General features: G+C 56.9%; 9 protein-coding genes across 9 annotated transcripts; 3 read left to right on the plus strand and 6 right to left on the minus strand.

Moving 5' to 3' along the window:
- Positions 1-1,853: 1,853 nt before the first annotated feature.
- On the minus strand, positions 1,854-8,070 carry B0T15DRAFT_78238 (uncharacterized protein). The gene has a single exon (XM_062871309.1). The coding sequence runs from the start codon at positions 7,809-7,811 to the stop codon at positions 2,235-2,237; it is 5,577 nt and encodes a 1,858-aa protein (XP_062727284.1). The 5' UTR covers positions 7,812-8,070; the 3' UTR covers positions 1,854-2,234.
- Positions 8,071-9,076: 1,006 nt separating this feature from the next.
- On the minus strand, positions 9,077-10,606 carry B0T15DRAFT_389203 (uncharacterized protein; the record flags this gene model as incomplete). The annotated part of the gene is made up of 1 exon (XM_062864475.1): positions 9,077-10,606. The coding sequence occupies one exon, from the start codon at positions 10,604-10,606 to the stop codon at positions 9,077-9,079; it is 1,530 nt and encodes a 509-aa protein (XP_062727285.1).
- Positions 10,607-11,053: 447 nt separating this feature from the next.
- B0T15DRAFT_78398 (uncharacterized protein) lies at positions 11,054-12,464 on the minus strand. Its single transcript, XM_062871312.1, has 3 exons — positions 12,325-12,464; positions 11,429-12,257; positions 11,054-11,255 (listed from the first exon to the last, which is right to left on the minus strand). The coding sequence occupies exons 1-3, from the start codon at positions 12,366-12,368 to the stop codon at positions 11,217-11,219; spliced, it is 912 nt and encodes a 303-aa protein (XP_062727286.1). The 5' UTR covers positions 12,369-12,464; the 3' UTR covers positions 11,054-11,216.
- Positions 12,465-13,296: 832 nt separating this feature from the next.
- B0T15DRAFT_78253 (t-SNARE) lies at positions 13,297-15,092 on the plus strand. Its single transcript, XM_062871310.1, has 7 exons — positions 13,297-13,867; positions 13,920-13,969; positions 14,026-14,193; positions 14,244-14,539; positions 14,601-14,666; positions 14,719-14,824; positions 14,880-15,092. The coding sequence occupies exons 1-7, from the start codon at positions 13,642-13,644 to the stop codon at positions 14,916-14,918; spliced, it is 951 nt and encodes a 316-aa protein (XP_062727287.1). The 5' UTR covers positions 13,297-13,641; the 3' UTR covers positions 14,919-15,092.
- A 702-nt stretch (positions 15,093-15,794) lies between these two features.
- B0T15DRAFT_78255 (NADP-dependent oxidoreductase domain-containing protein) lies at positions 15,795-17,531 on the plus strand. Its single transcript, XM_062871311.1, has 6 exons — positions 15,795-16,139; positions 16,235-16,500; positions 16,575-16,602; positions 16,659-16,792; positions 16,856-17,102; positions 17,176-17,531. Exons 1-6 carry the CDS (start codon positions 16,082-16,084, stop codon positions 17,370-17,372), a joined length of 930 nt encoding a protein of 309 aa, XP_062727288.1. The 5' UTR covers positions 15,795-16,081; the 3' UTR covers positions 17,373-17,531.
- B0T15DRAFT_521715 (chaperonin 10-like protein) lies at positions 17,420-19,329 on the minus strand. Its single transcript, XM_062868575.1, has 4 exons — positions 18,828-19,329; positions 18,387-18,757; positions 17,907-18,315; positions 17,420-17,826 (listed from the first exon to the last, which is right to left on the minus strand). Exons 1-4 carry the CDS (start codon positions 18,882-18,884, stop codon positions 17,530-17,532), a joined length of 1,134 nt encoding a protein of 377 aa, XP_062727289.1. The 5' UTR covers positions 18,885-19,329; the 3' UTR covers positions 17,420-17,529.
- A 285-nt stretch (positions 19,330-19,614) lies between these two features.
- B0T15DRAFT_508062 (uncharacterized protein) lies at positions 19,615-20,657 on the plus strand (the record flags this gene model as incomplete). Its single annotated transcript, XM_062867688.1, has 4 exons — positions 19,615-19,725; positions 19,813-20,025; positions 20,124-20,459; positions 20,547-20,657. 4 exons carry the CDS (start codon positions 19,615-19,617, stop codon positions 20,655-20,657), a joined length of 771 nt encoding a protein of 256 aa, XP_062727290.1.
- A 164-nt stretch (positions 20,658-20,821) lies between these two features.
- Positions 20,822-22,597, minus strand: B0T15DRAFT_386888 (Alpha/Beta hydrolase protein; the record flags this gene model as incomplete). Its single annotated transcript, XM_062864350.1, has 5 exons — positions 20,822-20,989; positions 21,070-21,202; positions 21,288-21,581; positions 21,703-22,232; positions 22,436-22,597. The coding sequence occupies 5 exons, from the start codon at positions 22,595-22,597 to the stop codon at positions 20,822-20,824; spliced, it is 1,287 nt and encodes a 428-aa protein (XP_062727291.1).
- Positions 22,598-24,193: 1,596 nt separating this feature from the next.
- Positions 24,194-24,815, minus strand: B0T15DRAFT_387291 (acyl-CoA N-acyltransferase; the record flags this gene model as incomplete). Its single annotated transcript, XM_062864374.1, has 2 exons — positions 24,194-24,446; positions 24,526-24,815. 2 exons carry the CDS (start codon positions 24,813-24,815, stop codon positions 24,194-24,196), a joined length of 543 nt encoding a protein of 180 aa, XP_062727292.1.
- Between the last annotated feature and the right edge of the window lie 554 nt (positions 24,816-25,369).

A 25,369-nucleotide genomic window follows, 5' to 3' on the forward strand; every position in this document is an offset into this window, starting at 1 on the left:
AAAGAAGCCAGGCTTCTTTTAGCCCTCGAAGCTATCAAACAGAGCGAGAATCTCAGTATCCGGGCGGTAGCCAAGCTATACAACGTTCCAGAAGCAACGATTCGCCACCGGCGCAAGGGACGTGCTGCAAGACGCGATGTTCTAGCCAACTCGCGTAAGCTCACGGATCTAGAAGAGAAGTCATTAGTTCAGTATATAACTAAGCTATCTATATATATATTCCCACCTAGATTAAGTGGTATAGAAGATATGGCCAACCACCTACTACGCGAACGCGACGCGCCCCCTGTCGGCAAACGTTAGGCTTATAACTTTATCAAACGCCAGCCAGAGCTCCGTACGCGGTATATACGTAAGTACGACTACCAGAGGGCTAAATGCAAGGATCCACAGGTCATCAGCGAGTAGTTTATACTTATATAGAATACTAGGGCTAAATATAGGATTGTCGATGACGATGTCTATAACTTTGATAAGACTAGGTTTATAATAGGTGTTATCTTTGTGGGTATAGTAGTTACAACCTCGGATGGGCGTGGCAAGGCAAAACTAGCTCAGCCTAATAATCAGGAGTAGGCGACTATAATCCAGGGAGTCAACGCTCTTGGCTGGGTTATCCCTCCGTTCATTATCCTAGCTGCACAGTACCACCAGAGTAACTGGTACCGGGAGTGCAACCTACCACTTACCTGGCGCATTGCAACCACCGATAATAGCTGGACTACCAATGCAGTAGGTCTGGATTGGATCAAGCACTTCGATTACCATACGGCACCTCGAACAAAAGGCACATACCGGTTGTTGATCCTCGACGGCCACGAGAGCCACCACTCAACCGAATTCGAGCTCTACTGCAAGGAGAACAACATCGTCACACTCTGCATGCCTCCACACTCTTCCCATAGGCTCCAGCCTCTCGATGTTGGCTGCTTTGGGCCACTTAAGCAGGCATACGGTCGCCAGATCGAGGGCTTAATGCGCATGCATATCAACCACATCAGCAAGCTTGAGTTCCTCTGTGCCTTCCGAGAAGCCTTCTTTGCTTCTATGACAGAGAAGAACGTACAGGGTGGCTTTGCAGGGACTGGCCTTGTGCCATACGACCCAGAGCGGGTGCTTTCTAAGCTAGATATAAAGCTTCGTACGCCAACACCCCCAACCTCACGGCCCAGCACTGCGCAACCCTGGGTCTTCCAGACACCACATAACCCACGAGAAGCCGACGCACAGTCAACGCTCATCAAGACTCGCATTGCGAACCATCAAAATAGCTCCCCAACTTCAATGTTGGATGCTGTAGACCAGCTTGCCAAGGGTACAATGGCTGTAATGCACCAGGTGGCCCTCCTTCGGTCAGAGGTCTCTTCGCTTCGCAAGGCCAATGAGGCACTAAGCAAGCGCCGGCGTGCCAAGAAAACACGTGTGCAGCTTGGAGGTTCACTTACTGTGCAAGATGCAAAGGATCTACTAGATCAGAACGCCGTAGGTGGGGAGGCAGTGCAGGAAACGCAGCCGGATGGTAGCGGTTCAGGGGGGGCTCGTACGAAGGTTCGATGCTGTGGGGTATGCGGCAGGCCTGGCCATAATGCTCGCACTTGCCAGGAGGCTGTAGAATCATCTGATTCATCTATTTCTGATGTAATTGTAGTTGGTTGCTAGCGTTGTTGTATTATAATTGAGGATAGTTGCTGTAGGGTGGTAGAAAGTGCGTCGCTCGCTTATCTGCGTCGCTCGCTTATCATGTACGTTAATAGTATGGTGGAGGAAATTGATGTTGTAGGTAGAGACATGCGTTGCAGAGAAAATTGATCCGCTCGCTTATCTGATCCGCTCGCTTATCATGCACGTTATTAGGAATACTAACAGCAAGCTAAGACACTTCGATCGAGGAGCAGTTCAGCCCGAGAGAGAAAAACAGGTGGAAGAGAGACAACGGTAAATAAATACCGTAAGTTAGAGATAAAACCTGACAGATTACCTTACGCACGTCAGCAAAAAAAGAAGAGGTGATATCAATATCCAAAAAGGAAAAACGAAGCAAAAGATTCCAGTCAAGTAGACGACGCCACTCCACGACCGACAGATCGATCGATCGATATATAAAAAGAAAAACAGAATCAGGTATCCCATACTGTGTATATGATATGTGTGCACGAAGAGAGAAAAAATCAAACACGACACGACACGATTCCTCCTCTCAAAGAAGAAACAAGAAACTGGAAACTGTGATGATATCAGTCATCCCACGCTTCGTAACCCCCCTCCCCATACGGATTCCACTCCTGCCCGGGATAGCTAGTCGCACTCATGTGCGGGACCTCCTCGTCCTTCTTCCTGCCGTTGACCCCACCACCACCGTACGCGTCGTTCTCGTCTTGGTGGTGGTCGTTGTCGAAGACAGGGATCTTCTCCTCGAGCACCAGACGCCTCTCGGCCTCGCGCTGCTCCTCGGCCTTGCGCTTGGCCCGCTCGAAGATGGCCAGACTGTCCTTGTTGGCGGCCGCGGCGGCGGCAGCAGCTGCCCCCGCCGGGCCGCTGTTGTTGTTGTTGTTGTTGTTGTTGTTGTGGGGGGAGGACGGGCTGCTGGTGGGGCTTGCTGTGCTGTTGCCGGCCCCATGCACGGTTGCGATGGTGGCCGACTGGATGATGGGGGACTCCAGGTCTGATGAGTCGTCTGATGAGTCAAGGCCGTCATCATCATCATTATCATCATCATGGGCGACATGATGCCTGTTGAGTATTGGCTCAGGCGTCTCCGCGAAGGGTCTAGGCCTTGTCGTGTCGTGCGAGAGTCCGGCTGACTTGGGCTCGACGACGCCATTGATCGTGATGGTGTTGATCGGGACATCATCGGCATGCTGCGATCCCTGCTGCTGTACGGGTACTTGCGACTGTTTAGCGGCGGGGCTGTCCTCATGTTGCTGCTGCTGCTGCTGAGCAGGGAACTGGGATTGGCGTGGTGTCGCGTCATAGATGTTGTCCTCGGCGACACGCTGGGTCGGCGTAGTCAGTTGCTTTGTTGTTGGGGACAAGGGTTCCTGAGCTAGGTGCTCGGGGCTGACGGCTCTCGGGTCGCGATCGACAGGTGGAGGAGGAGGACTGGGTGAGCGGGGTGGGAAGCCGGCGTTTGCCGCGACGGAAGCCGCACCTAGATGCGCGGATGGCGTCTGCCTGGCTTGTTGCGAGGGAAGTGATGCAATGCCGCCCACACTCATTTTCCGATCGTGCAGCGCCTGACTCGCTCCTTGCGTAATTGTCTCATTCGGCGGGGCAGAAGACTGTTGATGCACTGCGTAATGGATCGGGGGAGGGCCTGAGACGTTGCGATCTTGGCTATACATGCCAACTGGCTCCGGCCGATGCTGGGCCTGCTCCTCTGGAGACGGCACATTTGCTGGGAGAATCTGCGTAGCCGGCGGGTCCGTGGATGACTGTGGTGAACCGCCTGCAGTAACATCAACTGCGGTACTGGCAGGCAACGACTGCGGTTGCTCCTCTGTCGCAGGCCCAGGCACTTGGGGGGGAATCTGCTGGCTTGCGAGATGCGCCTCTACGATCTGGGCGCCTTTCTGATCGCCGATGTCCGTAGCCTGTGGGGCCTGGTGCTGCGACTGGGCTTGAGAGGGGGTCTGAGACCGGGGGGTTGATGATGACTGCGACGCCGTCGAAGTATGAGGTAACGGTTGTTGACCAGCAAAAGCCGGCGGTTGACCCTGCTGGACCCCTAGGACCCCTAGGACCCCAGATTGCACCCAAGGGATCCCGGTTCGGGCCGGCAATAGGCTGACGGGGGCGTGTGGGTTGGCGTTCTGTGCGGGGCCGACGTAGAACGGAGCAGGAGCAGGAGCCACTCGCCCTTCACCGTGGACATATCCGTATCCTGCAGGAATCGGGACTTGGTCGTACTCGGGTTCTGGTGCGAGCACACGCATTTGACGAGGAGGGTGTTGCAAAGGTATTGCTTGCTGGCTGGGCTGCGCCAGCGCTGGAGTGGGGATTGGACCGGTTTGTTGTTGTTGCGTCGGCCTCCGTGTCATCATACCAGGACTGGGCCCGGGCGGGACTTGCTGCTGCTGCTGCTGCTGCTGTTGTTGCTGAGGCGGGAACTGGGCCTGGGGTTGGGGCCGTGCAGCAAATTGCTGGATTCCAGCAGCAGGTGACTGTCCTTGAGCAGGCTGCCCAAGAGTCATCTGGGCTGGTGTTTGTGTCTCAGGCTGTTTAGCTCCGCGTTTGAATGCGCTCATGGCACTCAGGACCGCCAACTTGGAGCCCTTCTCCTTCTCTGCTTTCGGCGCGGGCCCTGTAGGAGTGGGCGCTTTGTTGCCTTTGAACAACTTGGAGAGCGTGCTCTGCTCCTTCTCCTTCGGCTGAGCATTCATTGGGAGACCATTCGGATGGGCAATACCAGGTCCGAACTGCCGACGAAGATGAGGAGGGAGGACAGAACCAGGTTGATACGCAACGAAAGACTGCTGACCAGCGGTATACCCCAGACCCGGGGCTGCCTGCGTCGCTGGTGCATTGGTAGGTGGCCGTAAACCGGGCTGACTGTTGAGTGGCTGGCTAGGCGGGGACTGCGTCGGTCCGGGGCCTTGGATCGATTCTCCAGCTATAGAGCCCGGAGCACGAGTAGACAACGGGGTCCCTTCTCGGGGCAATGTTGCTGGCGGTGATTGCCGCGATGGCAATACGGAATCCGTTGTTTGCATTTGGGCGCCTGTAGCCTGTTGTTGGGAGGAAACGGCTGTAGTCTGCTCCATCTCCTCGCCCGGGATGCCAGACAGAGGCGTCTGGGCTTGTGATGACGGAGACACGGGCCTTTGGGATTGATCGTCGACGGCATAGTCAGAGCCCTGTCGGGCGGATCGATCCATGGCAGGGCCAGCCGGTGTTTGAACAGGCTTTCGGGAAACTGCCTGGGTAGAAGGAGCTGGCGTCCCGTTTTGAGGGTCCGGGACCTGTTGATGCGTCTGATTCGGACCGGGCTGGGCGGGAGCGGTGAAAGGCTGCCTCGGGCTGACCGGAGATTCGGTTTGGAATCGAGGCTGCTCGACGGGGAACTGCGTAGCGGGCTGGGAATGCTGGGAGATGGGAGAATCAACAGTAGACGCGGCAGATGGTGGCTCAGCCGGTTTCGTTGCTTCTTGCTGAGCGGTTGGATGACTCCGTTGGAACACGGTGGTAGTGCCCTGCGGCTGATCCGTCGTTGACTGGTTCGGAGGCCGGGCCTGGATTGACGCTTGACTCGGCGGGGTCTGCATCGGCGGTCTTTGCCCGTCAAACTGCACATCCCGCTGCTGGCCGGGAGGGAACCCAGACTGCTGAGGCATTCCCATCATCTGACGTTGAGCCGGCATTTGACCTTGCTGCGACTGTAGCGAGCCGGCACTGCCGGGGGCCCCGGGTTGCACGAAATGCGGTGGAGGAGCCAGCTGTCCCGGCTGAGGCTGTTGGCTGGCACCCGTCTCTGGACGTCCGTCAGGACCTAGGGGATTCCGCAAGCCGAGTTGCTGGCCCGGGAAGTGGCCCTGCCCGGGCGCGAAAGCCACCTGTTGCCCTGGGCCACCCTGTAGGCCGTGTTGTTGCGGCGGCGTCTCCTGTGACTTAGAGTCTGACCGGCCTCTCAAAAAGCCAAAGATCCCCCCGCTGGGCTTCCGGTCTTGGTTTTGATTGGGGAAGAGGCTCTGTTGAGGTGGCATGGCCATCGGCGTGCTGTACCCGGGCCGCGTGACGCCGGCGACGCCCGTGACAGGGCCGGTTTGCTGTTGTCCAGCGAAGAGTGACCCGGCCGCTGAGCCTGGCTGGAGAACAGGCCCGCCGGGCGGAGCGTTGCTCGAGCTCGACTGAAGGCCGGGCACAGTTGGCGGCGCGCCCATCGGCCCTGCTTGCGCAGTCATGCCCCCCCCTTGCGAAACTGGATTACGAGTTTGAAGCAGAGATTGACCTTGGTATTGGGCTGGGATTTGCGTTTGGGGCGGGCTTTGTGTGGGCATCCTGACGGTAAAAGATGGCCCCGAATTCTTCGGACCGTCGTTAGGAGACGACCGGGAGAAGACATCTTTGAGAGCAGAGAAGCGCTTCTTCGGGCCACCGCCAAGGCTTGCGGTATGCTTGTGCTCAGGACCGGTGGCGGATGTTGAGGACCGTGGTATGTCCGGCAGGTACTGACTGCCTGGCTGCGAAGGGTTGGAGTGAGCACCTATGCCAAAGAACTTGTTAAGCTTCCCCCCTGGGCCGCCTTGGGTCCCTGGAGGCGCGAATTGGGACGCAGGCGGAGGTGTCACGCGCTCGCCCATCGGCGTTCCGGGACCATGGGCAACAACGCTGTCTTTGCTGTGGCTGTAGGACAGGTTGTCGGGTGTGGGCACACCGCCCCTGGGGCCGAACATTGGATTGCGATTCGGTTGCTGGCCCACCACGTCCTCGGTCGTGGCACTAGCCACCGAGGCAGCGTCGCCGTTGGCGCCCTGGACGCTCGGGCCGTTCTCCGAGTCATGCCGCCTATCCGAGTGACCGACGGCGAGCCGGCCTCGTAGACTGGTGAAGACGTCAGAGTTGCGCTTCTTCGGTCCATCCTTGGCAGCAGCAGACATGGCACCGGGCCGTGATGGATGGTTCTGCTGGGAGCGCAGCCGCGACAGGGCATCTCCATCCGCGCGTTGACCGGCGGCGGTCTGATGGCTTGTCGATGGATCCTGGTCTGGTTGAGAAGCGGCGGCAGACTGGTCCTCTGGGCTGGGAAAGCCCGAAGGCTGCTGGGCCCTAGCTTGCTGTTGCTGCTGTTGCTGTTGCTGTTGCTGTTGCTGTTGCTGTTGCTGTTGCTGTTGCTGTTGCTGTTGCTGTTGCTGTTGTTGTTGCGTCGGCTGAGCCTGCTGGGTCTGTTGGGCTTGCAGGGGTTTGTGCCGCTGCAGCGTAGATGTGCTCGTAGACGACGTTAAGCCAGTCTCCTTGTCGAGGGCATAGTACTGCTGCTGCTGCTGCTGCTGCTGCTGCGAAGAAGCACTGCTCGGCGAGCGTCGGTGACGACCTGTGGGCTGGAGAGGCTCGGATAGGTGCGATTCTTGCAGGTTCCAGCCGCCACCGTGGGGATGGAATCTCTGAAGGAGGTTGCCGGGCAACAGGTGAGGGGGAACCATCATCGGCCGTCCGCCTCCAGGCACAAACTGCTGGCCCTGGCCCGTTTGCGGCGCCGCGCCACTCATTCCGGAGGCAGCTGTCCCAGGAACGCCGGCGAGATTTCTCGGCGGTATCTGGGACGCCCCCTGTCCCTGCATGCCCGCATGTTGGAAGCCACCCCCGGGGACGGCATTATTCGGGAAGGCGTGGTGCTGGTTGGGATTCTGGCCCTGCAGCTGCCACGTCTGGCCTTGCTGTGCTGGTCTCTGGGCACCTTGAGAGCTCTGGGCGCCCTGCGTCGGCCGATAGACGCTCTGGACATGGTGGCCGGAGTGCTGTGAAGCGGGCATGAACTGGCTCGTCGGTTGTCCCGCCATTCTGGACTGAGACTGGCCTCCCTGGGAAGCGGACGTGGACTGCTGCGGTTGGTGCGGTTGCTGCTGACGGGAAGTACCTTCGCCATTGTTCTCAGAGGGCATGAATTCCTCTGCGGTCAGGCCGAGGGAGGACCCGAATGTGGAAGCGCGGCGAATAGGCGGCAGCCCGACAAACGAGGGTGGCCGGGGGACACCGTCGGGGCCGAAGTGCTGCTGGTGTTGCTGCTGCTGCGACTGCACATGGAGATGATAACCCTGAGGATAGCCGCCGGGCGGCGGGAGCGGCTTAAAAGCTGAATTCTGCGCGTATGCGGCCATGATGCTATATAAGCTTGGTCAGGGCGTGGCTTGCGAGCGTTGACCGCGATCGGGGAGCTTCGTCCAATGCACGGTCGAATTCCCCTGACGCTGCGGGTCTCAGGGTCCTAGTCAATCGAACCTATGGTGCCTGGGACTCAAGTCTTCGGCACGACGGTCTCGTCTTGCTCTTCGTCACCGTGAATTGCTGAAAAAAGCCTTTCTGTCAATCCCGTCGACGGCCGCGCCGGTCGAGACGCCTTGCCGAAGCTTAGCCTCTGCGCGCGGATGGGTCGCAATTGTGCGGCGCAAGCTCAGCCGCTTGTCAGCTTGCCAGTTCAAGCGGGAGCTCCGCGAGCTGAGAATTAGGCGCGGACTGTAGTACGGTACCGCCTCCCCCAGCAGCCACCACGTTGGCTGGAGGCGCGCAGGAATAGGAGACCCCGTGCAAAGTGAAGCGACAGGCACGAGCTTGCGCTAGACAGGCCGAGAGAGATGGAGAGCGATGTGATTAGGTGTTGAGGACTTCTGGCAACGGTTCACCCGACGTTCCATGGGGAAGCTGAGGGTGAAATGAGTTTAGCTAATAATGGGGCCTGGGCTGGGCTGGACCCCGGCTCTGACACTGGATGCTCATGGGCATGGGGATTGGCCAGGGGCTCTTCCAGCTGCAGCTGCGCTAACTCCTTCTGCTGATTGCACATGCGTGGGCTGAAGTGGCAGCCTGATCTAGGAATACCCGCGAGATGAGCGACGGGAATCGCGAAAGTGGTGCCCTTGGACATCCATAGCGAGCTTGATTCGTACCTCCGTAGCCTACCGCGGATGGTCGACACTCATTGCTATGTACATACAAACCTCCGCGCCTTCAACAACGGCGGACCTCTGCTGCGCCTCCCTACCTAATAAAGCCTTTGAGTTTACCAGGGTCCATGTGTTGTTGCTCGGGTGGTGGAGATCAAGGGCCGTTTAATGTTGTCGAGGCTTGGCTCTATGGAGAAGCGAGGGGTCGGTCGAACCGGGTCGGTAACCATTCCCGAGCAATGGAGTCGAGCTATCAGAACTTAGAGCAACACATGTTACGCACCACTGCCCTCACTTCTGTGCTCCGGCTGCACCAAGCCGAGCCTCGCCCTCGCTGCGCCAAGGGTCTGCACGGCCGATGATCCTATGATGCCTCTGCTTTAACGCAAACTCGATATGAGATGCAATGAAGATGCGCCGAACTAAAAGCCAGGTCCATCCAACATAGGTAGATTAAACGCTGTACGAAGAAGTGATGCATCTTATGAACTCGAAAACACTTTGTCCCCCGTTCCACGGAGCTTGCTTCTCCCCTTACTTAGTAAACCTTTACCAAATCCCTTCCCAGCCTTGCCAGCAGCCATCAAAAGCTCCTTGCTCTTCGCACCCATCTGGTTACTCGAATGTCCGAGCCCGCCCAGGCTGTGTTGGAGGTGAGCCATAGGTAAGTGTGCTGGCGCCCTTGCACCCTGGCCTGAGGCCGGCGCTGCCCCCTGACTGCCATGCTGTGCCTGGGATGCCGCTGCGCTGGCGTAGGACATTACAGCATTGGCATGCTCCGGATGCCGAGACAGCATCGCCTTCAGCCAGTCGTCGAGGCCCGTGTCAACCGCGGAGAACTGCCATCGCGTCTCCTTGTAATGTTTGATACGCTCCGAGGCCAAGGACATCTCCATGATAGTTCGGAAACCTAGAAGGTTTTGCGGAGAAGGAGGAGTCGCCGGCTCGGCCCGTCGCGACTCCTGAACAGTAGCAAAGACAGGGTGTTGTTCAAGCGGTGGGGAAGGAAGGTCGGGCTGAAGTACGATCTTCTCCTCTGCGAGAGACAACCGCTTTGATTCTTTCCGTTCGTCCGACAGGACAGAGAGGGGCGAGGGTGATTCTCTCCGACGGTCTGTAGAGGGAGCTGGGCCGAGCAGTTCAGGAGCAGACTCGGCTCGGAGGTCGTCTGCCGACTTCATACCTTCGGCATATTGGGCCGGCCGCGATGGCTCGGTCTCTGGCGCGGTGGGCTTCGTTGTCGGTGTACTCACGGTTTCGGCGCCGGAACCGAGAGCCTTCTGCTCAGTGAAGAGTGCTGCGCCCGGAGACGAGAGACCTACGGGAACCGAGCCCTCTAGAGCCGCTTCCCATGAGAAGCGTCTGCGGAGCCCTCCGCTTTCGGTCGCCGTCTCAGCCTGGACTTCGGGACTTTTAGCCAGCGTGTTGATAGAGGGAATGGACGAGCTGGTTGAACCTCGTTTGCTTTCAACCACTGCCTGGTTATCTGCCGGGGCATTCGGTGATGGAGGTGGGTGATTCTGCGCCGCCTTTCCTGGCTCATCCGCCCTGGCCGACGTGAGCACGCTGGGCTCGGCCTTGTCCTCGGTTGTCGCCCAATAATCACCGTAGACATCTCCGAGGTAACTGCTCTCACGGGTGGGATCGGCGACGGGAGCATTGTACGTCGCCGTGGACCCTTCAACAACATCTGTCCCACTGGCAACTTCTTGGCCGGGGCTGAGGGACTTAATGATCTCCGCGCTCAACATGTCGCTATCTTTGACTGGCGAATCAGTTGACGCCTGTAATGTTGAACCCGTTTCGAATGGCGGAAGCGACAAAACCGGCTGCGACATGGTGCTAACCTCTGGCGTTGCGCGGCGAGGATTCAAAGGCGCTATGGGCGTAACCTCAGGATGCTCCGTATCCGCACTCGTCGGCAACGAGCTGGCGGATTCAGTGGTGTCAACCCGTGGAGAGGGCGATGCATCGCGTGACTGTAGTTTTGGTGTAGTCTGCTGGGAGCCCATACCAAGTTTTGCGCTCAGAGCTGGACTAGAGGTCCGAAGCGGAGGGAGGTTATGCGGTGAAGCAGGATGTGACGGCACAGGGCTATGATTTCTTGCCGTGTCCCTGCCCTTCAATAATGCCGTTCCTTGGGACTCTGTTTGAGGAGTCCTCGTAACATTGAAGGGGGTGCTCTCACGTTGGGCAGCGCCATTACTCTCTGAAGATACCTCTTTAGGCTCAGGAGCCTTGGCTGACATTTCCCGCCCAGGCGCTGGCGGAGTTTCGGTAACCCAGCCGCCCGGCATCGACGGCCTCGTTGCTGTGGTGGCTGGTGGGTCTTCAGTGCGTGGTGCAGGCTCCCGAGGTGACACTGCGGCGGATGCATGCTGCCCGGTGGCGTCAAACACCGGCTGCGGTGCACTCGGCGTGCCTTGCAGCAGCGGTTGCCCGATGGGCTGATCCTGGTTGGGCCCGTTGGGCGGCGAGGGCGATGCATCAGGCACGGGTTGTGATATTCTCTCCTCAGAGCCTGAGGCCCGTTCTGTGATTGTAGCTAAGCTCCGATGCGTGGCGCTATCGGCCGATTTGCCTGGCGGATCTACTGTACCAGGAGCGGCAGGTTCAGCAGATTCAGCAGAGGCGCGTTCGACTTGACCCGACGATGGGAAACTGGCAGAAACGGGTGAGCGCAGCCCTGAAGCGGGGAAGAGGCTGGACGAGAAGAGATCCTCGCCGAATCCCGATATGCGACTTAGATCCGGCAACTGGGGACTCTTCGAAAAGCGCCGCAACGCTGCGGGAGACTCGGATTGGACAAACTTTTGAGACTCGGCAGCTTCTACCTCTTCCTGCGCCGTGGCAGGCTGAACGACCGGCTCCTCAGTCCTGTAGCTGGCAAGTATTCCCTCGATACCGTACTCGCTTTTCCTTTCCGCAATAGGAGCGAGCTCGTTGGCAGGCTGCAGGGCTTGTGCCTCTCCGTGCCGTCGGGTTTCCGATGCGGATGAGTTTCCAGCCCCTGGTGTACGGCTTTCTGACGACCGCCGCTCCTTCTGTCTCTCTTCCTCCATCCGTCGATAGACGTCGGCCGGACGAACGAACGGGAGCGGTTTGTTTGGTGAGACAGGTGATTGTGCGCTTAAGGGGGATGGCGAGCCTGTCTCCATCCATGGCTTCGGGCTGTCGCTTGGTCGAGCGCTAGCGCCGGCTTGCCGCAGCTGCGAAGGGAGCGGGCGGGCACTCTGGGGAGCAGCGGAGCCGCGCCTGCCGTCAGGAGAGAACGCCGGGTGGGCATGTCCAGCGACATCGTGTGGTGCGGGCCCTATGGGTTCGGTTGCCCTCCGCTGGGTCATGCTGGGCAGTGATGACGGACCGGACGCAGCCTGATTCTGCCCCGGTCTCACCGGAGCCGCGGCCGGGAACTGTTCGGTGTGGGTACGTAGAGGCAACGATCCGGGAGGCTGGAATTGTCTCGCGGTTGGGGAATGTCGTTGGTCGATGGGTTTCGGCGGCGGGGGAGGTTCCGGTTCGTATGCTGGCTCGTCATACTCGTCGCCCCAGTCATCGCCGTCGTAGTTTTGTGGTTTAAAATTTGCCCATTTCTTCGTTTTCTGGCGGTTCACGTTGACCTTGTATTGGGTGGTGTTGCTCGGTGCCGTTGCGCTCGGCGGCCTGTGGAAACAGCAAGTTTAGATGCATCGCTCTTCAACGGTAACTTGCAGTACGGGCTTTGGCTTACATGACCCTTCCGGTAGGGAAGACATTCCCGTATGAACCATCCATGGCGGCAGTGTCTGCGCAGCAACCGCGAAGCTACATTCGCGCTCTCTTGTTGTGCGACTTAGGCTGGGAAGGAACACTTGATGGGGCTAATGAAGCGAGCTCGATGATGCAGAATCGCAGCTTGGTCTGCAGGTAGCCGGCAAACCACGGCGGGGGCAATACGGATGGGCGGAGACGACGTAATCCCGGGTTTCACAGATCAGCCGCGAGACAGCCGAGGAGAACAACCATCGGCTGCGTATATTGCGCCCATAAAGAAACTCTTGATGTTGAACCAAGCAGGGCGTAAAGGGGCAAGAAGATGTCGTCAGGCCAGTCCCCACCGAAATCCGTGTTGGTTTGGACTGTTCGCTCGATGCGTGGACAGAACCCTGGACGCAGGCATGGAAGGATTGTGGCTTTGAGCGCGCGCAATGCCAAGATGATCTGCAAGCCTAAAAAGAGATTCGGCACGACGACGTGTGCAATTGCATGTTCCGCCACGAATTTCGACACAGCTTCCAAATCCCTTCGATGCCGAATTGGAGGCTGCGCTTTGTATGCAAAGAGGCAACAGCAGCTCTCCAGTCCTTGAGACAACATCTCAAGGTTTGACAGAGACAAACGACTCAAGTTGACTTGGGATATCAGGGACCAATAGAATTCTGAAACTAGGTAACTTTGAATGCCTGCACGCTGCACCCCCGCAAAGTCATCGACCGTTTCGACACAACAGTGGGGACTCGAGGACAACCTGGCTCGCCTGGGCCTGGGAGAAGATGGGAAGACGCAAACACGGTCCCAGTACCTATGCGGAGCAGACTTCCTTCAGCACAACATGTCATTCAGTAGAGCTATGGACAACAAACTGCGTGGACTGCCATATCCGAAGGTGTTTTCGCAACTTCTGCTCGGCTGGGGTTGAGAAACAGGTCACGGTGTGAGCCACAGTTCCCGTGGGCAATATACACTGTATTCGCCAAGACGGAGATCGAAGCTGGTCCGAGCGCGGCGCGAAACAATAACCACGTTTGCCTCAAACACGACGGATCACGCAGAACATCGCCGAATCTCAACCATCGCAGACTCGCCTCCAACGTTCTCTTTGGCGCCATTAACCCCATTGCTTTTGGCGCTTCACTACCGCAACCTAATACTTCCAAGAACATTCTTTCGAGGTCGACGGGTCCGTTCAGTGGGGATACGGGCATTCGCGAATTGCCACCAAATCCTCCGGCGCAAGGTTGAGAATCTGTCCAACTGTTAACCACCGCTAAACCGCTTGTCCGCCGGAATGGCCGTTGCCATCAACGACCGCACGGCGGAATTTCGTCATATCGTCACTGCCGCCCAACGGAAACAGGCTGCAAAGCCAGGATCGCAGAAACTCCTAAGCGATGCGCAAAGAAGCGCGGCGACCGGGGGACCGCAGCCACGGCGATCAGAGTTCGCGCGCCATGCGGCGGAAATCGGCAGGGGAATATCGGCGACGATGGGGAAACTCCAGAAGTTGGCGCAGCGTAGGGGTATCCCATGACAAAAGAGGTTCGGAGAGGTACTGAACAGTTACAGTGGCCAAGAAAAGATCACTCTTTGACGACAACCCGGTTGAAGTGAACGAGGTATGATTTGTGACTTTCCGAGGAATCAGACTTCGGCCGTGACTAATTCCGGGCAGTTGACCTTCATCATCAAACAAGACTTGTCCCGTCTCAACGAAGACATTCGCAACCTACAAGCACTATCGAAGCGCTTACACCCAAAACCGGACCAAGAAGGGGAAAACAACAAGAACATTTTGCTGCTGTTGCAGGGAAAGCTTGGGGATGTGAGCGCGAACTTCAAGGTAAATCCACGTGAGTCCTTAGGCGAGGACAAGTGCTGATGTCCTGGCAGGACGTCTTGGAGATCAGGACAAAGAATATCCAGGCCTCGAGGTCAAGAACAGAGGCATTCGTGTCGACAGTGGGCCAGCACGCTCATGCATCACTCCCGCCCTCCGCATCTCCCCTGTACAGCACTCCGAACAGGGCCACACCTTCGCCGGGGGCAGACCTCATTTCACTCAACCCCATGGGCGGGGACCAGCAGCTACAGCTCCAGATGATGGAAGAGGGCCAAAACACGTATATCCAGCAACGAGGGCAAGCCATCGAAGCAATAGAATCTACCATCAACGAGCTGGGGTCAATGTAAGCCAGCAACCCGAGACGATGAGGCACTTCCAAGTGCAAGACTGACTGATATCCGTAGCTTCGGACAGCTCGCTGCCATGGTCAGCGAACAGTCAGAGATGATTCAACGCATCGATGCCAACACGTGTGTTACCCCCAGCCTTTGTGCCAGGTAGCCTTTGCTAACACTAAAGCAGAGAGGACGTGGTCGACAATGTCGAGGGAGCGCAGAAGGAGCTGCTGAAGTATTGGTCTCGCGTCTCGAGCAACAGATGGCTAATAGCCAAGATGTTTGGTGTCCTAGTATGTCGGCTATTATATTCCTCCAGGACAGCTTATACTGACCTCGTCACGCCAGATGATATTTTTCCTACTCTGGGTGTTGATCGCCGGGTAGATGAGTCAATGCGCTGTGTTCTTCTCTTGCTTGTACACCTCCTGTTCTTTTCTGTTTGCAGGCCCGTCACGATAGACTATCGCATGATAGACCTTGGTAATATGTGTTCAACGATATTGTCTCGAGCGAGCTCGGGTGCTGGAAGGGAGTTCGGGATTTATTCTTTATTGTATGATGGGAGGACAGTTGACGATGTGATCGGCGGGCGAAGCATATCTTTGTAGATGCAAACCATGAGTGCGAGCGTCTCAGAGACGTGATACCTATTGGGGTCCGTTTGCAAACTCGTTAAGAAGCTGACGACAGCTGAGATGGATCTAAAGTGGATGCCTGGCATAATAAAGGGCCTCACGTACCTTGAGTGAGTTACATACTCTGGGCTAGGCTGGTATGGTCATTACAGAGAACTCAATTACGTATTTACCAAAAATGACGCCAGACGCCAAGACAGTTGACGATCGAAGCAACCAATTTTCCACCTATCAAGCACCGAACCCCGAACGTCTCTCTCCCCCGCCGGACAGGGGCACTTTGGCTTGACTCCTCGATGATACCCCGCCAAACCCCACGCTGAAGAAAGTCAGCCATTGAGGGGCAACGCGCAGTTGTTTTGTGACAAGACTTACGGTCCCTTCAGAGTACTACTACTAGGAGTTAAGTTACGGTGCCCGGGGTTCTACATAGCTGATGGAAACCTGTAAAGCAATCCCAGATAACATTGGTAACATCGTTGGCAAGAGCCGGTCAAGCCATGCTAGACTCTTTCAAGATGACGGTCCTGGACCTCGCCCACGGCAAATGATACACCGAGCCTCAAGTTCCGCTCCACTGTCACCGTCGTGATAGCGCCCCATTTAGCCGGTTACCGGGTTGCATACCCACTCGAAACGGCGCCGAGCAACATGCCCAGCCCGTGCCAGTCCCGGCCTGGCTGGGACTTCCACCTATAATCTGTCCCTTGTCTCAGTCCTGCTCGTGTGGCCCTCTTCAAGAAGAAGGCTTTGTTACCTACTCCCCTACCCCTCAACGCCAAACGCACCGAGCGTGATATCGCAAAGCTGCTGCTCCTCTCGAGACTCCCGCGTAGTAAAGGACTCACAGCCCTGTCCCGTGGCTTCCTCTCTGCCCCGCCGACCATCCGGACAACCCCCCGAACGACCACAATGGCGAACAAGACCTTCAAGCTCAACACCGGCCAAGATATCCCCGCCCTGGGGCTGGGTAAAGCTCTCTCTTTTCCTCTTTTTTTCAATAACGTCACCGGATTCTCCTGCGGCAAGAGGAAAGAGAAAGAAAGAAACTGACCGCCACGGCAGGGACATGGCAATCCGCGCCGGGCGAAGTCAAGGAAGCAGTGGCGTACGCGCTCAAGGCCGGGTACAAGCTGATCGACTGCGCGTACTGCTACGCCAACGAGGAGGAGGTCGGGCAGGGACTGGCCGAGGCGTTTGCCGCGGGCGTCAAGCGCGAGGACATCTTTGTGGTCAGCAAGGTGTGGGCGACGTACACCACGCGGTGCGAGCTCGGCTTGGAGAAGAGTCTGCAGAAGCTCGGGCTGGATTATGTGGATCTGTACTTGGTGGTATGTCTGCCGAGTGTCTTTGATGAGATGACCGCGACGCGCCAAGACGGAGAAGAACCTGACGTGAAGCACAGCACTGGCCGCTGTTGATGAACCCGGAGGGTAGGTGTATACCGACTTAATCTGAGGTACCTTGGATGGTATGCTGATTCCCCCAGGCAACGACGATAGATTTCCCAAGCTTCCCAACGGCGAGCGCGACATCATCCGGTCCCACAACCACGTAGACACGTGGAAGCAGATGGAGAAGCTGGTCGCAACGGGCAAGACCAAGGCCATCGGCGTTTCCAACGTATAATGCCACTCCCCCCATTCCCGCTTCTTGCTGTCAACATCTGACTCCCATGTAATGTAGTACAGCAAGCGCTACCTGGAGCAACTCCTGCCCCACGCCACCATCGTTCCCGCCGTCAACCAGATCGAGAACCACCCGGCGCTACCGCAGCAAGAAATTGTCGATCTCTGCAGGGAGAAGGGCATCCACATCATGGCGTACAGCCCGCTGGGCAGCACGGGCGGCCCACTCTTCACGGCGGAACCCGTGGTGAAGATTGCCGAGAAGCACGGCGTGAAGCCGGCGACTGTGCTGCTGAGCTACCATCGTATGTTTTTTTCTCTTTTGCTTTGTTCTCCTGTTGGAAATTGGGGATGATACTGACAATGGCACGTGTTTAGTTCCCCGCGGCAGTACCGTCCTGGCCAAGTCGGTTACGCCGGAGCGGATCAAGGAGAATATGAACCTGATTGATCTGGACGGCGAGGATATGAAGCTGCTGAACGACTACTCAGACAAGCTGACCAAGGAGGGCAAGCTGCAGCGGTTTGTGTATCCGCCGTTCGGGGTCGATTTTGGATTTCCGGATAAGTCATAGATATGATGCCACCACGTCAAAATGGGTAGAGGACGTTCAAATAGACCTTGGAAATATTTTCTCTTTTAAGCGTGAAGGTCTTTTCAGCCCAAGAATGGTCGTGTTTAATGCTCATGCGACTGAACACACCCCCAAATCTGACCTCCTGTCCTGTCCTTTACATGTCCACCATAACCTTCAGCACCAGCTTTCCCTCGTCGTCCTTCACCCTCGCGGCCATATCGAAAGCCTTCGGGATGTTCTCCATACCGGCATACCGTTGCGTGATGAGCTTTGTGAAATCCGGAAGACGCGGATTCTTGCTGGCTAGCAGCTCGATCACGCGCGGGTAGGTGTTGGCGTAGCGGAAGACACCGACAAGGTCGACTTCACGCAGGGCGGCTGCCGAGATAGGCAATGTCTGGATGGGGTTGCCCATGCCAATAAGCAGGATGCGGCCGCCGGGAGCCGTGGCCTGTAAGGGGGGAGGGGGAGGGGGTCAGAAATACTACCTAGTTTTCCCCCTTTGTCTGCTCGGTATTGGGGACAACTCACATAGATAGAAGCCTGCAGGCACGCCTCTACGCCGGTGCACTCGTATGTGGCAGATACCTCGCCCAGAGGCTGACCGTTGTGGGTGGTTGACTTGACAGCCTCGGCGACCTCCTTGGCAAACTCGAGCTTCGCTTCGACGGTTTCGGGCCGCTTCATGGGCACGACGATGGACGCGTCAGCAAACCCGTTCTCGACAGCGAACTTGACCCGGTCTTCCTGAATGTCGGCAATGACCACTACGGCATTGCCGACCGCTTTGCTGATGGCGGCGCAGAGAAGGCCGACGGTTCCGGCCCCGAAGACGAGGACCGTCGAGCCGGGCTTGAGGCGTGCCCTGTCGGAGGCATGCAGGGCAACGGAAAGGGGCTCGGCCAGAGCTCCCAGCTCAAGCGAAACTTCTGATGGAAGCCTATATATAGTAGCTTTTGTGTCAAAACGAAGACCTTCCATTGGCAGCTCCAATAGGGCTGGTAGACGTACTTGTGGCACCATTTCGCCGGGTGTGTGATGTGCTCCTGGAGGGTGCCCTGGGCATGAGGATATGCCTTTGCCGAGCTCCTGAACTTCATCTCCCTGCAGATGTTGTACCGGCCGTCCCGGCACAGCTCGCACTGCTCACATGGCTGGCCAACCTCGAGCGCGACGTGGTCTCCTACTCGCAGTGAAGTGACGCCGGCGCCGACGGCCGTCACCACACCGGCCGACTCGTGGCCCAGTGTCAGGGGCTCCCTCACCAGGATGTCGCCGTTGCGGAAGTGGCCGAAGTAGTGGAGGTCCGACCCGCAGAGCCCCGTTGCTTTGACAGCCACTTGCACGTCTTCGGCGCCTAGGGGAGGCAGCTCGCGCTCTTCCTAGCAGACGTTTGTGTGTGTGAGCATGAACCCTTGAATGGGTGTATGAGTCGTCGGGTCACAATCTCACCACTCGCAAGTCCTTAGCCCCATGCAGGACAGATGCTTTTACTCTTGTGGAGGCCATTAGGGGAAGGGGAAGGCAGGGCTCTACGTCGGGAGGATGAATTGGTACCCGTATGAAGGAAGGATGAGTTGCGCAACTGAGATAAATGCTCAGGAGATGAGCACTGAGATCTACAAAACAAACTTCAAGAATACATCGGAAGGGGATCGGATGCAGGTAGCTCCGTAAAGCACGTAACACTAGGGGTAAGGAAATACCTTACGATGGGCGGCTTCCAGGCTCTCACCCATCCAACCCAACCGCTCCGCTCATGGGCCCAAAGCCGACGCCAATCCCGACGTCAATAATACACTAAGATGGAAAGACCACGAGACTGGGAGACGTGGAGCCGAATTCAAGACCTAGGACGAAACTTCCAAGTTCGAAAGCTCAGTGGGGTAAAACCCCGCGCTGAGTTGTTGTATTCGGGAATCGGTTGCGAAGCCCGAGAGGGCGGGTGTGGGACGCCCGATTCCCGGGGCTGGTTCCGAGCGTAACCGGGATGGTGGTAATTACACGGCTGTACGATACCAACTCTTATGGGGCTTTCAGGAAATACAACCAGTCCTGGGTGCAATACAAGGGTAACTTGCTACTATATGTCAGTCCACTTACACCAACCACACGAAGTGTACTGAACACTCCTGTACATACAACCTCTGAGCTCACCATCTCCTTATCAAAGTCTCTCCATAAAACCCCACGATCACCACAATACATAAAAATCATGACGACAAGCAACGCCACGAGCATGTTCTCCCTAGAGGGCCACACAGCTCTCGTCACGGGCGGGACTCGCGGTATTGGGAAGGCCGTCGCCATCGCCCTCGCCGAAGCCGGAGCCGACATTCTGCTTGTCCAGGTTCGCATGCAAAACCATTCCTCCTTCATAGGGTGCCTCCCTTACGACATGCGCACGCCCCTGACTGACTGATACACCGGAAACTAGAGAGATGAGTCTTCCACCGAGACGCTCAACGCGGTCAGGGATCTCGGCCGCAAGGCCAGCATCTACACGGCCGATCTGAGTTCGGCCGAGGATGTCTCCAAGCTCGTGCCTCGGATCCTCGCCGACGGGCACCAGATCCGCATCCTGGTCAACTGCGCCGGGATCCAGCGAAGACACCCGTGCGAGAAGTTCCCCGACTCCGACTTCAACCAGGTAAAATATAAAATAAAGCCCATCTCCCACCGCTTCCCTTACCCCTTATCCGTAACTAGTATTCATTCATGCTAACCCATCAATCTGAAATCACTTAGGTGATCCAAGTCAACCTCAACAGCGTCTTCACGCTCTGCCGGGACGTCGGCGCGCACATGCTGCAGCTGCAACCGTCGGCCGTGACGGGACGGCGGGGGTCCATCATCAACTTCGCGTCGCTGCTGACCTTCCAGGGCGGGCTCACCGTGCCGGCCTACGCGGCGTCCAAGGGCGCCGTCGGGCAGCTGACCAAGAGCTTCGCCAACGAGTGGACGTCGCGCGGCATCACCGTCAACGCCATCGCGCCGGGCTACATCGAGACCGAGATGAACACGGCGCTGCTGAATGACCCGGAGCGGCTGGCCAGTATTAGCGCGAGGATACCGGCTGGGAGGGTATGTTAATTTTTTTTGTTTTTCCCGATCCCGAGAGCAACTTCTGAATCTTGATGAAGCTTGTATATGCTGACGCTAGCGGCACAGTGGGGGAGCCCCGAGGACTTCAAGGGCACAGCTGTGTATCTTGCGAGTAAGGCCAGCGGCTACGTGAGCGGCCACGTATTGGTAGTCGACGGCGGATGGATGGGACGGTGAGCAGACAACTTAATACAGTCAAAGGCGAAAATCCATGGTATAAGTCATACTCAAGTTTTCATTTTCCTACCCCAGCAACGGTAAAAATAGGCACAGTAAAGCTGTCTTGCACACCTAAGTGGAAACCGCAACACAGAGCAATAGACACATCCCCCAGGCTTGCTTCAGTCCCTCACAGATGCCATGACCTCTTCCATCCAGGGGTAGACGGACGAATTGGCCATCGGATAGCCCATGTGCAGAGCGCCACTGAAGAAGCGTGCTTCCTTGGGCCGGCCATACTCGAAGAGCATCATGGAGTCTTCAATGGGCATGAGGCCGTCGAGAGTACCCTAGCATAGGTACGGTCAGCACAGTTTTACGACCTTCGGCAGAAGAGTAGTAGCTCTTTCGCTAAGACATGGAAACTCACATTCACCAACAACAACCTGGTCGACGGCTTCTCCAGGATGCCCGTCTCGAGCAGCGAGAACTTCTTCTGCGCATTGGCCTTGAACTCGTCGACCGAGTCAAATCCATGCTTCATGGCCATCGCAGGCGTCAGACTAAAGTCAACAAACAGTTAGTTAGCTGCCCACTTCATATCTGCCATATCAATGGGGGGGTAAACGGGGAATGGAATGCTCTGACTCGAAAGGATACTCATGCCCATCCACCTTCTCCAGCCACTCCCGGTCAAAGAAATAGTGGCAGCCGGCTCCCTGCGCAACGCTCCCAACGAGCTGGTCCTTGTGCGTGTGCGCGATGCGAACGGCGTAGTATCCGCCGCTGCTCAGTCCCCAGACCATGACCCGTCTCACGTCGAACCGGCCGTCCTTGGCCATCCACTCCAACAGGCTCGTCCAGAGCCGGTCAGGCGACTCCGGGTCGGCGCTGTCGGCGGGACAGTCGGCCGTACCAGGGATCTCTACCACGACGGACGCCCTTGAAGAAAAGAAAAACACCGGTCAGCCATAATATTATACGCTATGTGCTGCCTCCCTGATAACAAATACCGGTCCGGTGGTTGGTGTTAGTAGTAATAGCAGGAAAAGCAACGACTTACCATCCTCTCTTCAGGAACTCATCACACCGCATCGTATTATCCGGCCGGTACCCATCCAACCCAGTCATCAGAATCACCACCGGCACACCCTGCTTGCCCTTCGGAACCCGCACGTACACCGGAATGGCATCCAAGTCCCTCCCCTTCCGATGCGCATGCTCCACAAACACCTCCTGCACCGGCACCTCCCACAGCGCCCCGGCCTTGAGGTACACCCTCTTCTGCGCCTCCCAGGCCTCCAGCTTGGGCTTGTCGTTCCCCGCGGGGAACTTGGTGATGTAGGGGAAACGGGCGATGCGGTAGACGGCACAGGCACGCAGGTACAGGGCCGAGGCTTTTGACTTGTTGTTGTTGCCCGTTTCCAGCAGCGCCGTGTCGCCGGCGGCCTCGAGGCGCTGAGCCACGGGGACGAAGGAGGCCGTGTAGTTGGGCGAGAACGGGTCGTTGATGTTCTCCTGGATGAGGTGCTTGAAGATGGGGCCGAAATCCTCGTAGGCGCCGTCGTGGAAGGGGTAGACGGATTGGGAGCACTGGTTTTGGTTTGGTAATTGGCTGTGGTTAGTGGTAGGTACTATACTTCCGTATCTCTCTCAACTCAAGGGCAATGTGCTCGTCCACTCTCTGGAATAAATAACACCGAGGAATAAACACAAAGGTAAGGTATATATTGTTTTTGTAAAATCAAGCCGTCTGCCAGCTCGGACGACAACATCAGCAATGGCGGGCCGCTTACCGGTTGCTTCCACCTGGTCACCCACAGCGCCTCGATGCCGTTATGATGGGGCATGCGCTTCACAAATTCCTCCTTGCCCATGATCCAGTTTCTCGTCGGAGCCTGAGATTCGTCGGTCACGGCCGCCGTGGCGCGAAGTTCCCGAATGATATCGAAAGACATGATGAAGTGAGAATTTGTCTAAAGTGAGAGAGAGAATCGGAAAGATGAGATTTTGGAACGAGCTGAGTTGTTGCTAGTAAAGAAAAACGGGCTTATGCAAGCCGCACAGTCTTCTGTCGTGTGAAGATAGGTGCTCCGTCCTTGCGAAGCGAAGAGACAGTGACACTGCTTCGTCTTCGTCGGTGAGAAGGTGAACTGCGTGGAACAACACCGAGTTTCTCGCAGGCTCTGGGGATCGGGGAGGTGAGTTTATTGCACTTTATTGACTTTCAGTATGGCGGGAAGGAACCCACTCTAACTGAACCAGAGCAATCCGGATCCGGGTGAGAGCGATGTGGAGGTCCCGGTCCATTTTCACTGCCGGAGGAAGGAACGGCGGCAAGACGATCGAGTTTGGAAGTAAGCAGGGAGGGACGAGGAAAGCGCAAGTCACTATGAGAGGCAATTGGCTGGCCGCTCTCTTCTCTGTCTCTAGAATCTCGGTCCGTTATAGTTGGGGATATCCGTAGTCCGGAAATAGCTAAGTAGCTTGGCTGGGGGATGCTAGCACGAAGTTGATAGGATGTGGACTTCGAAGCAGTGAAAGGTAGCAGAGGAGTTGACAAAGGGTGTGGACGTGAGAACATGAAACCCGACGGCAGGACGGACCACACACAGAGTGCCGAGGGTGGGTGAGATTTATATGTAGGTAGGTACTCGGTTCCAGGCCGGGGCTCTCGGCTGAGGATGGCAAGTTACTACTCTACGAGCCTACGCCCGGGCGATTTGGGCTGCAGAGACCCGTCAAGGAGGCGCCGAGCCAGCAGCATGACTGGATCCAACGTCTTACTTCAGCTCCCATTACTCGGTCGAATAAAAGAATCCTGAGAGCCAACTCCGCCATATCGTGCGATCGAGTCGGGATTGCTGTGTCGTAGGGTGGTTAGTGTAACGCTGGGAACTCCGATGGAGACCCGTTTTGGCAGGTCGCCCACTTACAATGGGCCAACCGTACGCGGACCGTCAGCCTTGGCTTGGCTGATGTCTGTCGGGAATCACATGCATGCCGAGATGGGGAGGAAGAGACTATGCACGTCTGACACATACATACTGCGTAAGGTAATGGAGTTGCTCACCGGTCCCAGGCTGCCAGTCGAGTATATAAAGCCAGAGGCGACTGTCACTCAATGCCCCAGTGCTCAGTGCTGGGACCGTAAAGATGCAACCGGGGCAATAAGGGGGCCCCGAGCTGACCTTCATTAGGAAGTAAGTCAAACCAAGGCTGCTCTAGATCTATCTCTATGCCATCGCTCATTACCGTATCGCCCAAAACATGGACCAAAAGACAACGCCTCTCCGCGATGAATCCCCACATAGGTCAAGGAAGGCACCCGCCCCTGGGACTGTGTCGATGCCTTGCTTGACCCGATGGGAGTCTTCGTACCTGGACATCGTGCTGAGGCTATAATGAATGCCTTAACTGAAGTCGGCGGGGTGATAGCATCGGCCATCAAAAGGTTGGCCGTCTCGCTGCCTAGGGCCATCGCGCACCGACGATGCTCTCTCAAGTCAGTCGCACTGCTTTTGCAGTCTAGCCAGTTCCCTTGACACGGGCTGCTATTGGGCGGAGGCGCCGTTACTCTTGGGGCCCTCGTGGTAGTGAGCCATCTCCAGGCCGGCCCTCCGGAAGCCACACTTGACGTAGAAGCCCTCGTTGTGGTCGCTGCAGTCGAGGATGGTCTTGTAACACCCTAGTTGCTTGGCGATGTAGTCGAGCGCGTGGATGATGCGCAGGCCCAATTTCTTGCCCTGCTGGTCTTTGGCGACCGCGATGTCCTCGATGTGACCGACCGAGCCGAGATTGTGGATGCTGACGCGTGGATGAAGGCTCGTTAGCTTCTAGGTTTCTGGTGCATTTTTTTCTGGCGGGTGTCGGTCCGCTTCCTTACAACTTGCGCTCCCTCAACAGCGCGCCGGTGCCGACAATCCTCGGCGGGCTGGCGTTGGTGTCCTCGATGACGAGGACGTAATAGCTGTTGTCTTGCTTCGCCATCCAGTCATAGCGGTCTTCGAACTGCTCCTTGGTAATGTCGCCCACCGTGGTCAACACGCGGAGGCAGTCGAGGTAGCCGGCGTCGAAGTCGCTCCGCCGGAGAGCTCGTAATTTGTAGCCCTGAGGCAGTGCCGCTTGCACCTCGGGAGACAGCAACTCATCGGAGAAGAGACCCTGTTTGGCCATTGCGCAGAAAGCAGTAGAAGCTGATGGGATGCAGGGTTTGGTTCGGTGGTTCGTCAATGGCAGGTTGCTACTACTCCCAGAAACTGCCTCAGGTGCGGCTCCTTTATGGAATTGGCTGAGTTGTTGGACGGTCGACGACGAGTCTTCGGCAGATGGCGTAACAGTACTACCCGCTAATAAGGTGGAAGAATCCGAGGTGCATGGAGGCTGAATTCCAGCCTATTGATCCAAGATACGAGGCCAACCTTTCCTGAGAATCCTCAGCTCCCTGCCAAGCATTGACCGCCAACCCAGCCCCAAGGCACAGCCCCTGGTTTCCGCTAAACCATATTGAGGGGATCTTCATGCCAATTCCGAGCCCCCTGTCTCCCGGTTCCGATGCAGCCCCCCCACTTCTTGTTGAAAATGCTCATGGGGGCCAGGCTCAATCGCAAATTGTCTCGATTCCCCGATGTCGACGAGGTTGATGGGTAGTAACCCTAATAATAAAGAGGCAGAATGTATACTATCAGGTACCGAGTACCTAGTATTGTAGATGTGAAAGGATCATTCCG

Source organism: Chaetomium strumarium (genome assembly GCF_033439665.1).
Source record: "Chaetomium strumarium strain CBS 333.67 chromosome Unknown B0T15scaffold_1, whole genome shotgun sequence".
NCBI classification, from domain to species: Eukaryota; Fungi; Ascomycota; class Sordariomycetes; order Sordariales; family Chaetomiaceae; genus Chaetomium; species Chaetomium strumarium.

Bases quoted from the DNA above. Each gene is read 5' to 3' on its own strand.
- B0T15DRAFT_78398 (XM_062871312.1), bottom strand. From the start codon at position 12,368: ATGGATGGTTCATACGGGAATGTCTTCCCTACCGGAAGGGTCAT. The intron at 12,258-12,324 runs GTAAGCCAAAGC...CTGTTTCCACAG, and splicing joins TTCCCTACCGGAAGGGTCAT to GCCGCCGAGCGCAACGGCAC. The intron at 11,256-11,428 runs GTAGAAGCTGCC...CGTTTCTGCCAG, and splicing joins CTGCCACGGCGCAGGAAGAG to TTTCCCATCGTCGGGTCAAG.
- B0T15DRAFT_78255 (XM_062871311.1), top strand. From the start codon at position 16,082: ATGGCGAACAAGACCTTCAAGCTCAACACCGGCCAAGATATCCCCGCC. The intron at 16,501-16,574 runs GTATGTCTGCCG...CGTGAAGCACAG, and splicing joins ATGTGGATCTGTACTTGGTG to CACTGGCCGCTGTTGATGAA. The intron at 16,603-16,658 runs GTAGGTGTATAC...TGATTCCCCCAG, and splicing joins GCTGTTGATGAACCCGGAGG to GCAACGACGATAGATTTCCC.
- B0T15DRAFT_521715 (XM_062868575.1), bottom strand. From the start codon at position 18,884: ATGGCCTCCACAAGAGTAAAAGCATCTGTCCTGCATGGGGCTAAGGAC. The intron at 18,758-18,827 runs GTGAGATTGTGA...AACGTCTGCTAG, and splicing joins GGGCTAAGGACTTGCGAGTG to GAAGAGCGCGAGCTGCCTCC. The intron at 18,316-18,386 runs GTACGTCTACCA...TACTATATATAG, and splicing joins CCGGCGAAATGGTGCCACAA to GCTTCCATCAGAAGTTTCGC.
- B0T15DRAFT_78253 (XM_062871310.1), top strand. From the start codon at position 13,642: ATGGCCGTTGCCATCAACGACCGCACGGCGGAATTTCGTCATATCGTC. The intron at 14,540-14,600 runs GTAAGCCAGCAA...TGATATCCGTAG, and splicing joins ATCAACGAGCTGGGGTCAAT to CTTCGGACAGCTCGCTGCCA. The intron at 14,667-14,718 runs GTGTGTTACCCC...ACACTAAAGCAG, and splicing joins CAACGCATCGATGCCAACAC to AGAGGACGTGGTCGACAATG.
- B0T15DRAFT_78238 (XM_062871309.1), bottom strand. From the start codon at position 7,811: ATGGCCGCATACGCGCAGAATTCAGCTTTTAAGCCGCTCCCGCCGCCC.